General features: G+C 38.3%; 1 protein-coding gene across 3 annotated transcripts in view; it reads right to left on the bottom strand.

The window, feature by feature from the left end:
- Positions 1-2,401: 2,401 nt before the first annotated feature.
- The window catches only part of stk32a (serine/threonine kinase 32A), a 62,824-nt gene continuing 50,130 nt past the window's right edge, over positions 2,402-15,095 (bottom strand). For 2 of the 3 annotated variants that reach the window (XM_019264540.2, XM_019264539.2), the window contains 3 exons: positions 13,242-13,370; positions 6,459-6,523; positions 2,402-5,093 (listed from right to left, as the gene is read on the bottom strand). In XM_019264540.2, the coding sequence (XP_019120085.1) occupies positions 4,976-5,093; positions 6,459-6,523; positions 13,242-13,370 (312 nt within the window). In that variant the 3' untranslated portion in view covers positions 2,402-4,975. Of the gene's footprint in view, positions 5,094-6,454; positions 6,524-13,241; positions 13,371-15,095 lie in introns of those variants that run through there. The other variant, XM_010729342.3, reaches the window with a different exon arrangement.

Genomic DNA, 15,095 nt, shown 5'->3' with positions numbered 1-15,095 from the left:
TAGTATGGTGCAATTCATCTTGCGGCCACACGCACACACCATGAGCACCGGCGAAAGTTCTTCTTCGTCGGTGATGACACTTTTCATAACTGTTCAGTGGTTGCATAGTTGTACATTTCTTGCTCCTTGGGTTCATGTGCTTTAGTCTGGATTTGTCCGGTTGAAAATGGCGCACATAGTAGTGTGAGAGAAGTAGTACTCAGACGACGGTTGTAGCAGAAGTGTGGAGTGTGGAGACGCTTTGTCACAAGTAAAGGACCTACATTTAGTTTTTCCTTAAGTCAACGTACAAAAGCATTGGCTTCAAATGTACTTAAAAAGCAAATAGTAGGCTATTCATTATGCAGACAGTGCTAGTTTGTGTCCACCTCCTATCCCTAGAAAAAAGTTTTTAAAAAGTCTCATCATAACCTATAATTTCTTTTGTTCATTATATTTTCTATTCTGAATTTGTAAACTAAACTTTAGTGGAATACAATATCTGCCTCTGAATTGTAGATTAGAAGTATAAAATATCAGAAAATGAAAGCACTCAAATAAGTTACTCAGAGTTGTACTTAAATACTGCACATGTAACTTATCATGTATCATCTGGTCATTCATTCAATCTGGAAAACAAAAGAAGGTTTATAAGGGGAATATGGATTTGTTTTCTTCTTTCCATCTAAAAAAAAGTGTGCCAAATAAGTAAATCAATCCATACCAAAAAAAAAAAAAAAAGTCTTACTAATAATCCACACTCAAAGGTTATTTAGTGGTGGAGGGGGGCAAATAGGCAGCCTCATGATGCCTGCACGTTTAGGCTTTTTGGATGAACAGATAATGTTTCAGATTATTCATGTTTCTGAATAAATGGCCATCGGAACAATGGGCAATCTCGACCATGATGTGTTTGCTGCTTCTTACCTCAAGCATTTTCTTCTGCAATATGTACCATCGGATAACATCGGTTTAGATAAACATGGTTTAGGTGTTTCTTTTTGTTGTTGTCAATATTTCAGGGAGGAATGGTAAGAGAAGACACGTGTGCAACTGTTTGGGTAATGTCAAAAACTTCAGCAGTTCACAAGGTAAGTAACATCTCTAATCTGTCTTTTTTTAGTCATATGGCTAATTATGGGTAATCATTAGAGCTGTTCCTGCAACACAGACTCTGATCATATTTGTCTTGGTAGGCTATGGTGTGTGTAAATTTGTCATAGTTTAGTAAAAGTACAAAATAATTACTATCAAAATATACTCGTAGTACTCATTATGCAGAATGGCCCATTTCTGAGTAATCCAGTAGTGGGGGTTTGCACACACTGTGAGGTTCACCAGTAAAACTGCTGCAAGGTCCCATGTGCAACAGTGAGTAAGTGTCTCATGACATCATAGCAATCATGTCAAGATGGCAGAGATGATGATTATAAAACCCAGGCCAGCTCTGGGTAGAGAGATGAGTCAGCAACCTCAATCTAAACAGAAGTGGGGTGTGTAGTGGCTGCATGTTGGTGATGTAGTTTAGAAAATGGGAAAGTGTATCTGACTGTAATGAGAGGAAAAGAAAATGTACGTTAGTTGTTGTATCCTGTTGTTTTCCTTTCTTAAATCTGAAAGATCTTCTTTGTGTGTTTGTGTAGTAGATATTAGATGTGTGTAACATTTCTTTGATATACTGAGGTTTCCTGCTTTTATCGTTGGTGATTGCAGGCAGATTGTGGAAGCATTTATCAACTGGAAATCCCCCACAGATCAGCCATTAATGTGGAAAAGTGCTGCCTCAGCTCAGCACACTGTGGATGAGAGAAGGGACTGTATCCTCTAGATGACCTAGGGAAGTGGTGGACACAAATCTGTGAGCCGTGTATGTGTGGGTGGGAGACAGAATAGGAAAGGCATATGGTGCATGTTTGATGCTGAGGATACATGATGAGGGAATCCTCTGCGATGAACTGGAAAACAGAGGGAGAGTAAAGATATGTTTCTAACACTAGATCTGACAAGAAGTTAAACCACGGCCACTGAAGATGAGGATTTCATTTTGTTTCTATTTCTCTGCCTGTCATATGTAAAATAAGTTCAATGCTCGTCCTTGTGGCTCTGTTATATGTTGCATGTTAACCAAGTATCTCCACACCTCTGTAAGTAACCAGCTGTACTGCTAGTCAGTTAACATTAGGGGGCAGCATTCTATTTTTGATAGTGGCGAGCAATCAACACTACATTTCTATTTTCAAAGCTAGATTACGAGAAAGACCTTTTAACATGATTTATACCCTTTTGCCTTTTAATATTCTTTCACTCTCCTTGATTTGCTAAAAAAAAAGCTTTGATTACTGATGCCTTCTCTCTAGCTTCAATACAATTTGATAATTCATAAAAGACAAACTGAAATAAAACACAAGGCATAGTAGGATTGGTTCAGAAAAAGAAAGTCGTTATTTAAGGCACACCTTAATAGTTTGCAACTCCATCACATTTGAATACAATAAACACACAGTGACAACTGAAGGACAACAAAACATTAATAGGAATGAAATTCACAGGTGTGGAACAAATCTGTTCCCAGACTAAATCATTTTTTTAGATAGATAGTTTTGGGGTCAAAAACTATTTGTCAGTGATTATTTCACATGTTCACTTTCTAGAAGGTTTTAATCTGCCACATTGGATGATTCCCAATGAACCCAACACCTATTGTTCCCTAGTATATATTAACATGTTAAGATAATCATTCACAAATATTATTCACTCCAGGTATAACTAGGATTAGTCCATCTGTTTAACTATCCTACTATCTTACAACTTATACTGGAAAACCACCTTTGGTTCTGTAAAATTACATCAGTGACAACACAACAACAACAACAGCAACACATAGGTAAGTCAAAACATTGTATCAATTTCAATAGAAAAGTGCCAATAGTAATGTAAATTGAACAGAGTTAAATATTCTTTAAATATAATTACACATATCATGGGCTTGAAAGGAGTGAGTCATATTGCAGATAGATACGATCAAGGTCAATAGAATAAGTAGGCATTAGTAGAAATCACATTTACTTACTGGTTGTGAAAAAAGCTCAGGTTTTTACTACCTACATGTACTGTATAGTATAAGGGAACAAGCTATGTGCCAAATCTATGATATAAGGCATCCCTCTGCAAACTTCAGAGGCAGGCGTGGTTACTTAGACATGGTTTTAGCCCAGTCTGCAGTAAGAATGAGGGATATTGCCTCGTCTGCAGTTTATTTGTTTCCGTCATTGTTTTCGTGTTAACAACCATGAACGTGAAAATCAATTTTAAAATTGTCTTTTCCCACTGTGTTATTCAGCTGGTGCCAAATTAATGTTGAATACCATCTGCACAAGAATGCTGTCACAGAATTGATTCTCTTCATGGGAGCAAATAATTGCAAATACAAATTTATAGACTTATCTAGTGGCACATACAGTATGTATGTAATTGGGAAGTTGAGGAAGGACATTAAAAAAGTATGTGACAAAAAACAAAATCTCAATACAGACAGTAACTGAAAAAAAAATTATTTTTCTAGGACTCAGCTTAGTCTTTGTCTATAAAACCATGGGAATAAGTATTCACTCACAGCTTTAGATGATTTTTATTTTTTTTTTTGCCTCTGTGCATAAATGCTACAGTTGATGAAGAAGCTTGTGCAAAGCGAGGTTCAGTGCAGAACATTTAACATCTACCAGCTACCTTTCTCTACATTTGTATAGCTATAAAGTTTTATATCATTTGCAGAGTGAGGCAAAGGTCGGGTCAAAATATTAGTGTTTTAAAGGAGTTTGACGGAAAAAACTTTGATCAGGATGTCCATTTATGACATGCGGCTGAAGCTTTCAACCACATCTGGTGGTCTTAACTAAGCAACTCTGTATGAACTTTAAAGGTCAACAATGACCTTAGCTTAGCCATAAAATGTATTGATTTCTCTATTGACTCCTTAGTAACTTAAAGCATACAAGTGAAGAAAACTCCCAGCATTTTTTGCCTACATCTGCAGCTGATGGCGCTGGGACATTGTACCAAATGTTGCAATCCTACCATCTATATTAGCTTTACTAGCAAAGCTAAGCTTAATGACCACTACAACCATGTATCTGCTGCTATGATATAGTGAGCCATTCACGCTCAAGCCTACAGTTCAGCTCTTTTTTTTTCGATCTTAGAGGAATCTGTGGTTGCTGTCTTAAAAACAAAGGCCTCATTTTTCCTTATTAACCTTTCCATTGTAATGTTTTGTACTCTTAGTGTCATGCTCCAATCTCAAGTCATGTAGTTGCATGAGAAAAAGCCATCCACCCATGTTTATTTTTCAATATATGATGCCAACCAAACTCCTAATGCCAATCCTTGTTAAGTCCATCTCTGTGGAGCACTGGAGATCCATTGTTATACTCAAATAGCTGTAATTAACCAGAAAATGCCTCGCTGAGATTAAATCCGAGTGTCCAGCCCAAGATGACAGCAGCACATACAGCTTTCAGCCGTGGTTGACCACAGACTTTATTTTCTGCAACAGCTGAGCAGGTGTGGTGTTATCTCCTTTTTAGACGGGGGAGGGACTTCCTCTTCACTTCAGCACGCTGCCCAGAGTAGAGGTTGAGCAGACCTTAGAGCACCAGAGTGATGTAAGGGATCATGATAAGAGTGACACTCCTGCTGTGAGTCATTCTTCTTTGTGACAGGAGAGCGGAAAAAGCCTGGCTGTGGCATGGCCTCTGCTCCAGGAGTCCGTTTTCCTCCTGTAGTTCTGGAGCTCTTAATAATGTGGTTTTTGTGGGTGAACAGCAATGCATACTACATTTGTTTTTGTATAGACAATGTAGTGGTGCAGGAGCGTTGAAGACTGGATCTGAGTGCCTGTGCTGACAGAACAATAAGTGTCTGGGTGCAAATAGCTGATCTACAAGCTGTGGGCAGGTGCAAGTGACAAGGAGTAAGTAGGAATCTCGGGTCATGAGACCTATCCTGATAAGTAGGCAGCCGGTTCAACATTGTTGTTCTGTCCATCCTCTATTGCCTTGTTCTTCTCACTCATGGACAGCTCAGAGGACTCTGAATCCACCACTGCTTTCCTTGACCTGTTGAGTAAAGAACATCTATTATTAATTCTGAACAGATGCCAGAACCTAAAGAAAGCATAACAAGATAGCACTGTAAGAAACATAATCAGTCAAAGAATCGGGACATGTTACTCTTATTCGATTTCTCAATGTTTGTTCTGTCAGTCTAAATTAGCAAGTAATGTTACTGACATTTTAGTATTGATGACTTAAGATAGTGGCCAATGTTAGCTGTCTGGCCTTGCCTGTATATTCCCAGCCATACTTTATAGTGGCAAAATATCTTACTAGCCTTAAGAGTCCCTATACAATGACTTTCAGAATTTTATTTGAAGTATTCTTTCTTAAAACAACATTTCTTTGAACTTTTAAATTTTTCATTTTGGCAGTTTTCTTTACTTTGTGTTGTTTCACAGACAGTTTGACCCATTTTCTGTGTGTGTGTTGATCACCAAATCTCTTTTCTTCACTCACCAAAATACTAAATCTCCTTCTGACTTCAGTTTTCATCGTTTCTTCTTTTTTCTAAATGTCTTAACAATCTGATCGTTAAGACATGTATCCTTTTTCTATTACCAAGTGCAGCCTTTCAGCCAAAGCCAGCATAAGACCGTACAACCATCTTAGCCTTTTACAAGAGAGAAGTCTCATCTCAAGATCTAAATCTACCAGAAGCTTCAGTATCTGTTTGGCATGCCTCTTGTGTGTCTTGATGAATGATTCAGAGAGATTACAAGAGGCAATAACTGACCTTTATTCTCTATTCTTGTGAAATATCTTCTGTTTATGTATGGCTGTGTATTATTCCACAGTTCTTTTAGTGTCTTGGCTTCCCATTGCATGAGCAAATATCATACCTGCTTTAACATTTGCCCGAATCAGTGATGAATGTTATTCCTTGACTTGACTTTAGTCCATTTTGGATTTACTTCCATAAACATCTCATTCTCGTAATCAGTCTATAGTCAATCTCTGCCAGTCACTGTGTTTCTGCCTTAATCACACACCCACATATATGGACCAGATCTTCTTCCACAAATAGCCACATTTCTGTCCTTTCACACCATCCTACATGCTTTCACCAGCCAGCCAGGAAAACTTTTTTTTTCACTTCAAAACTAGGTTTGGCTACAGTCTACAAAGTACAGAAAATGTTATGTTTTAATTTACCACACACGCATTCACGCAAACAGGATAATCATTAAATATTGTGTATAGTATTTTGCAATATTTTGCTTAAAAGAACATTGTTTCTCAAATGATTTAAGTTTCACAACACTGGAGGTTGTGATGTTTCCTTAAAGTTAATAGTAGTTATTTTGCGACAAGATGTACAGTATTGGTTGTAAAGGATGCTTAGTCCAGTTAATGGAGGTTCCTTACTTTTCTCTGTTGAAGACAATGAAGTCTCTCTGAACATTATCCAGTCGCTGCTGCAACTGACCATTCTGTGGGAAGGACAAACATAACATCAGCATATCAACGATCACTGTTGGCGATTCTGTAAAAAGCAACAACAAGATCAAGGTAATTAGTCATCACTGTTCACAGTGTCAGAATCAATTACATTAAATGCACGGACATTTGTTTTGGTGTCAATGATTAAAGACACAACTTCCAGTTTCGTAGTACCTGCTGGCTCACACTCAGTTCTGTAAGAAATGTTCAACATGCAGCACACGCTGCTTTCCTCATCTCAGTTTCTACTCTTTTTAATGAGATACCAGAAGAGGAAATTGACCTAACTTTAGAGGACACTTGTGCTCCACCTGCTCCATGTACTCATACATATTTGACCCACTTAATCAAGTGAGAACATTCGGCTCTCAACTCACAAACTACTGTAGGAGAGCTAAGACAAGTAGACAGGTGCTTTCTCACTCTCCCAAGGAGGCAGTGCGATCATAGAGATACATCTCCATCATGACACTGTACTCGGTGTGTGTGTAAATGACAGAAAAACTAACTATGATGAGATGCAGTAGGCACAAGAGACAGAAAATTAACAACTAGTTTCCCAAGTGATATTACTTAACAAAACTAACTCCAACCTGGCCACTGGGGTCCTTCAAAATGTCTTCACTTTAGAGGATTTCCTTAACCTTTTAAGATTAGGCCACCAAACGACCTCATTTGCAAGAAAAGGATCACACATAAAAGCTCACACACATAAGTATAAGTACAAGTACATGCTGCTTCTCCACACACCACTCCAGTCAGATTGGCCCTCAAAACTCCTAAGCCCAGACTCTTGGAAACCCCTTCAGGATAGAAAAGGCTGACTCCCTGCCCAGAGCTGTCAGTCACACAGCCAAGCAGTGAGGCTTTGTACAGGTGCTGTCACAGTGGGGGAGCAGCCACTGGCAGACCAAAAGCCATCAACTAAATTAGGGCAGGAAAACAGAGAGAAAGAGAGATAGGAGAGAGGGAGCTGTGTATGTCAATGTAAAGTCAATGATAAGAACAGGAGTAGAGCGCATTGTGCAAACATTTTGCATGCGGGCATAAGAGAGGGAGTGGAGAAACAAGCATATATGTTAATTGCGAGTGAAAAAGACTTTCTTTTCCTATGGGTTTCTGGTAAAGGGATTCTGTCACAACAGTATCACAAAGGACATTTGCAAATTCACCTGGACACAGTACATAACAGAGACTGGGAGAACAGGGTGTGCTTGTGTAGAGGTGATGCAGACTAACAAAATGACAACCAACAAACAAACAAACAAACAAACAAACAAACAGGCAGACAGAGACAGAAGAGGAATACTGTGCATAATATGTCAAGCATCAGTGATAGATGTGATGCATAAGAGATGTGACAAATGAGACACATGATGTGATGTAGTGCCTCTCTGATGCTGTCATAATGACACAGTATCACTAGATCTAAAGGCATTCCTCCAGATACTAGTTCATTTACAAAGCATTTCTCTTGGATGATGGTAAAGGGAAGGAAATTAGGATGTAAGGAAGGAAAGCAGCAAGGAAATAAGTAAGGAAATAGGTAAGCAAGGGAGGAATTAAAGAAGGGAGTAAGGCAGGAGGAACAAAGGAAGGATATGAGGAAAGCAATAAAGAACTAAGGAGGGAAATAAGGAAGACATGAGACAAGGAAGACAAGGAAGTAGGTAAGTAAGGAAGGCAACAAAGAAGGAGGGAGACAAGGAAGGGAATAGGAAAGGAAGGAAGGAAATAAAGATGGAAGGAAACAAGTAAGGAAATAGGAAACTAATGGAGGAAGTGAGGGGAAAATTAAGGTAGGAAGGAAATGATGAAATGAGAAAAACAAACAAGGAAGGGATAAGACAAAGAAGGAAATGGGAAACTAAGGAAGGAAATAAAAGCGGAAGTAAGGGGGAATAAGGAAGGAAAGAAATAGGGAAATAAAGAAAGCAATAAGGAAACAAGGATGAAAATTGGAATGCAAAGAAGGAAGGAGACAAGGAAGAAGACAGGAAAAGAAAAAATGAAGAAAGGAAGGACAGAGCAAAGGAGACAAGCAAAGAAATATAAAGTAAGGGAAGAAAGAAGGACAAAGGGATGGAAATGAGGAAAGCATGGAAAAAAGGAAGGAAAGAGAGGAAATAAAGAAGGGTGGAAAGAAGTGAAGAAAGAAGGAAAGAAGGAAGCAAAACTTGCTGGAAATGACATTAATGCACTGTGCTTAAAGATGCCTTGCCAGAGAATAGTGATAATGCTTTAACATTAGACACTTTACCACTTGTTTCTCTCTCTGTCTCTCCCTCTCTTTATTTGATGCCTTTTAAAAAGGCAGTTCTGTAGCTAATTGCTCCAACTGTTAGATTAAACTTTCCATTTAACGAGACAAACCAACGGGGAATGCTCTGCTGGACAAGAGCCGAACAGGAACATTTTTCAACATCTTTATGTGGGGTTATGTTGTCTATCTGAAGCTGTGGACAGCTTTTGTTTGTAATGTGACGGCTAATATGCACTGTGATTGTAATTTAAACAATCCATGATTCTTACCTTAAAGACAATGAACACAAACACGATGCAATAATGCATTCTGTATGAGTTTGCAGAGAGCATGAGCAGCAATTACATTATAAGACCGGTTCATATAATATATAATCATATAATCATATAATAAATTTGATCATTCTGAGATCATGGACTGTTTTAGTATTATATAAAAGATATGCTTTCTCGTTTCCCACAGCTGTGTTGCTTTAAATTGAACTATTTTACTAAAATTACACTATAGCACTATAGATGGAAGAGCAATACATGTTTGACAATACATGAAACAATGATTTGTTTTTTTATGCATGGTTAGGAGAAATGCTCAAACCATAATTTGAACATTCCAGATATGCATTTTACATCAACATTTTGAGTTAAGCCAGCCGTTATACAGTGCGAAACATCTACCCAGAACAAGATGCACCTTTTGACTGTTCCCGATGATATTCCTGCATCCAGAACTTAAACTGAAGACAAACTCTAACTCTGCACTTTTAATTAGTGGCACACATGGAGCTGTATCCCCTGATAGACGTGCAGCTCTCTGTCTCTTCCCCTAGCTCATTAATTTACCTGACTCTAATACTAATGAATTGATTTCGCAATTCTTCTATGCACCTTCTATTTGCTTAGCAGCAAGCATACATACATCAATCTTCATCAAATTTAAAATTGGATAATAACTGGAAAGAATGCTTAAAACCCTGTGCTACCACTTTGTTAAAGCTACAAACGTCTTTCATTTTAGGGTCTGAAAGACAAAGTTGCTAAGTTGTCAACACTGGACCACTGATTTAGTGTGTCAATAAACAGCTGTCTGCTGTTGCAGTGCATTGTGGAATTTGTAGTATGAGGTGTGTGTATGTGTGTGTGTGTGTGTGTGTGTGTGTGTTAATCTGTCAGTTTATATTGTTCTCACAGCACAAGTCCAATTTTCTGCTCTATATTATCAATTGAGCTAATTTTATGCTACATTATGAGCGTAGCAGCAACAGGGAGGAAGAAGCAGGGTGATAAAAGAGGTGTAGAGGCGGGGATGTGAGAGCAATATGAAGACAGTTGTGGAAGGACTCGGAGGACAAGTGTGGAGGAATAAGGTTTGAGAGTAGAGGAGGAATATGCAAAAAGAATACAGAACAGCCTCAAGGTAATGAGTGAGAGGCTGGCTGGGACAGGCACCACAGCAACTAGCTTACTTCAGTCAATATTGATCTAGCTGCACACAAACACACACACATCAAGCACTCACTCTCTTTTTCTTACATGCATCAATCAAAAGTGGCCCCGCAGGTCCTTTGTAAATGGATATGCCAAATCATTGCACAAACACAAACTAATATTTATAGATACTAAAGCCAGTATTCTCTGTGACAGACAGACCAGCACACGCTGCAAACTATGACTGCTTAAAATGAATGTTAAACAAATCATTTCATTGTATTTCACAGTATATATTTACAGTAGAAAAATATGAGTCCTCATAAAAGTATTTCTGGATTCATCTTTGGCTGCTGAGGAGTACAAGAAGTGGTATTTAGCTGATTAGCCAGGGTACCATTTAATGCTGTTAACAGTGATTTAAACATTCAAACCAATATGTATGGAAACACCTTAAAACCACATTCAATAGCAAGAAAGGACTAATGTGAAGATGCTAGGATAGGATCAGTTTGATCACAGTATACTGAACAAGACACAGACAGCAGGAGATAAAAGCAGTTGCCAAATAAAACATCTTGAAATAAAATAGGATGATTTAAAGATTGGCATTTCTGAACATTTTTTTTTTTTATCACCTTCAGGAGGTGACCTAGAGGATTTTGGCAAGTAGTTTGAAAGCCCCAGACTCTGCTTGTTGATGTTATGTGCCAAAATGGACTTGATCCAGAGAGGATGTTAAACAGACCTAAACAGTATTCCTGTAATCTTCTGTTTCTGATCTCTTCAAGAAATCTTTACCAAATCTTAACCACTTAAGATTACTATGTATTACTTAGTCTTTCTTCTTGTTTATAATAATTATTGCCATCTCCATCCTTTTTATGTAAAAGACCTGTCAAGCTAATATGACTGAATAATATTAACCCTGGTTTTAGTCGAGCTGCATTTATCAAATCTTGCCTAAATGACACCAGAATGAATCAGGTGATTAAATTAGGAAATGCAGGCCACGAGAGTGGACAGTTAATGTTAGTTTCCCTTAGTCTGACAATATATACGGTTCACCTTACTCCATAAACATAACAAATGTTTCCCTTAGAGTGCCACTATCGTTATTTCATTAGAATAGGAGAATAGAATTCTCTTTGTCCGAATGGGCCAAGGGATGACGAATGTTGTCTGGCTGCACGGTGAGATATCACTGATATACACACACAGGCAGGTCTCCACAAGCCGCTGTCAGCTTTCATAAAACATAGCACACTTTGAGCCAGCTCTGATGTCTTATTGCAAGCTGGCAAGGCTTGTGCTATTGAGTCTAGACTTCAAATTGCTTAAATTCTATTAAAAAAGAGACCTATAAAATGTTCTAATGTGCCAAAGAGTGGAAGAGGGTCCAAACTCATTGACTTTGTAAAGGCACAAGGTAAAAACATTGTTTGTATGCCAGTGTGCAATAGGATTGGTTGTCTGCATTCTGTATGTGGGTATGGCAGGTTTGAGTGGTGTGCTGCAATGTTTTTGGATAGCAACCGGACCCAATGCACACTATTTCTGTACAGTTACTGGTAACCACACACAAATTAAATCATGATGTATTGGATTCTAGTTAGAGTTCACTGTTGGAGCTCTTGGATCTTTTACTCTCTAAATGGAAAAAAGCTAAAGATTCACAATTGGACAGAAGCCTAGAATTCATGGTGGCACTTCCCTTTTGTACCAATCAATTGATCTCTGTACTGTAAATACATTTCTTCTGATAAACAGACTACCTTTTTTAAAGGTGCATTACGGAAATCGCTCTTGTGGCTGGAAAAGCTGGCTTCAGTCTTCAATGTAGGAATAGTAATTGTACAGTGTTTCTCTTACACATTGATATGTCAGTGAAGGATGACTGTTGTCGCAGGACGGGTAGTTACAAGCTAGTTTTTTGAGCTCAGTGGTCACGTAGCAACAGATTTAATGTATACTATCTGACAGAGGCCCAGCATGTCCCAATAGAATGTCTTCAGACATAAGTTGCAGTGGTGGGGGTTTGGTCAAAAACAGAAGATGGTCAATGATCTGTTCGGTAGACCAAGCACCCATGTAAATGAAAAACCTAATATATCTAATATTGAAGCTAAATACCAACAAAATCAAACCAAACAAAAAGAAAATTACTTCAAAATACTAATTGTTTATATGCAAGAATCCTTGCATAAGAATATGTCAACCCAACCTTTGTCCTTTACAAAAAGTTTTTAGGTTTTCCTCCAAGCTTTTCAACACCCCTTAGCTTTCAGACTTGAAGTCTTTTTAAGCTACAGTTAGCAGTAGAGTTAGAAAATGACCACACTGATTAGATCCCACTGCCGCTGCCCCCATTATTTCATTATCAAAGCTCTATGTATGCATATGTGAGTATTGTGTTGAGGGTGTATATGTGTGTGTTCCTCCACCTTCTCTCACTTGACCAGGTGATCAATTTAACCTTTCAGTGCTTTCCTCTTTCAGTCTATAAGCCCTCTGGGTGTTTTGTGTAAAAACAGCTGATTTATGTGGATAGCCTGAAAGACAGAAAGACTATAGCTTAGTGATTGTATTCTTTTGCCTTCCTAGTGCTCACAGTAGGCAGACGGCCCATTTGTCCTGATGAAGGTGAGGGAGGACAGAGCTTTAAAATGTCTCCTCAACATTCTTAATAGCTCTCCTGACACATTTAAAAGACAAACTAAGGAGCAACTTATCACCTGTAACTGGGCCAAATGGAACAAGCGGTCAGCTTTCTTTAATGAATAATGATGAGTGCTGAGAGGGCGAGATATCTTTAAGAGGCATGTGTGATCCGCTGAGGAGAGGATACACCGACCTAAAATTTAGTTTAAATTCATATTTAAAGAATTTAAGGAATTCTGATAATGGAAAAAAAAAACATTGTGTCTTGAGCAGTATTTGTTTGCAACTGCTTTTAAGAGATAGGTATCTCACTTTGAAACAAACCCTTTTCATCCTTGCGCGATGTGTAATGTGTCTTACCTGTGGTGACCCATCAGATCCCTGGTCCTTAGATTTTCTAGCAAGCCTTTTCTTCTTCTTGTGAAGTGGTTTGGACTCCAGAATCATTTCCTCCAGTTCAAATGTGGGGTCACAGTTTAGTCTCCTCCTCTACAAAGACACACACAGGCACACTTTTACAAACAACAGATTCACATACTGAATCTTATATAATATTACATAATATAATGTTTACAACTCTGATAATGCCAGGTCTACATTTAATGAGTCAGTGTGTAGGGTTTCCTGGCATCTAGCGGTGCTTTGTGGAATATTTCGAGCTTGAAAATGCCACTTTGGAAACCTAAGAGCCAGTTTAGAACCAGTGTGGTTTTGTATGAAACATGGTGGTGTAACATGGCAGACAGCATGGAAGAAAATGGTAATTAATAATGATTCTAATTTTCAGGTGATTATACACTAATGAAAAGATAGTTATGTATATTATATTGTATTTCTTCCTTATCCTGTAAATAGAGCCGCCCCAATAGTAAATTGTAATCTGTGAGTAATCACATAGTTTGGTTTTGGCAACACTTCCAGTGTTTCTTTCAGTGTGACATCTGATTCCCATAAAATATTATGCAGTGATTAAATTATTTGTGTTACATTACAATATAATCGTATATGATGTGAGACAATGTCAAATGATGCAATGCATGCTTTTATTCTGCAAACAATGTCAAGACTCAAATGGGCAGCAAGCCAATAAAGGCAAAACAGACTGAATGCTGGGAAGTTAGGGAGCAAAACATAATGGTTAAATTCTCCCTGAGTCTATAAGAGACTAAAGACAGAGGAGAGGCCTATAATTAGATAGAGAGACACTGTCAATTCCCCATTGATCCTCAGTGTTTTTCCTCTGCTGTGCCAGCCTGGCCACTGGGAATACCTGCTCATCTGCAGCCATCTGCATAGAATTAGAATTAGTAATTAAAATAAAGTTATTTAGTCATCTGCACCAGTAATTATTCTATGTATTCAGCCCTGGCACCTATGCACTGACAGTTATTGTCACCTTGCTGCTTCACTAAAACAATATTGGATTGTTTTAGTATTGCTTTATCATTGCGTTGGTGTGACCAACAAAGGCCTTTGTAATTATTTATATTATTAGTCATTTGGACATTTTAGAGATTGGAAGTTTGGGCTTGAGGGTAACTTCTCCTGTTTGTGTAGCTGAATGAATCATCATATTTGTGTCCATAATTGCTGAAAAAAGGTCTGAATACACTATTTTCATGAGTTATAGGTGCAGATAAAGCACCTTTTAATGTCTTTTCTCCTGTACAGCTACCAGCTTTCAAATAGTAAATCACTGAAGCTACAGTTAAAACCTGACACTACTGGAAGAGCACAGCATGTACGTTTGCCAACTAAGCAGCTTGACTTCCTGCTTAGTGATATTATTACACATAAGCACTATCTTCACCCAACTCGTCATAGTGATCCAAGACCACCTGTACAGTGGCAGGTACACCTGCAGAGGCTTTCACTGCCTTTGTGTGTATTTAAGAGGGATGCACACACATCTGCTGCTTTGTCTTATCCGGTGTAGGCACTCAGTGGGAGATCCAGCTCAGCCCAGCAGGGGGAGGTGTCTACAGCTCAACTAGAATAGATCAGATGAAGAGTGGGTAGTTCAGGCTACATCTTTTGTTCCTTGCATTGTTGTCGCCTTCAGGGGGAAATACTGTCATGGGAATTAGGTATAGGAGAACAGTAAAAAGTAGAAGGGGTTTCAGGGATGGATAATATTTTTATTCTGAAATGTTAGAAAAGGCAAAATCATGCTATCTTACAAAGATGTAGCATAGTTTGGATAAAGGCATTCGC

Source organism: Larimichthys crocea, chromosome XXII, assembly GCF_000972845.2.
Source record: "Larimichthys crocea isolate SSNF chromosome XXII, L_crocea_2.0, whole genome shotgun sequence".
In the NCBI taxonomy this organism is placed as follows: Eukaryota; Metazoa; Chordata; class Actinopteri; family Sciaenidae; genus Larimichthys; species Larimichthys crocea.
Note: the sequence above shows the minus strand (reverse complement) of the source record. Positions and strands in the feature narration are given on the sequence as shown.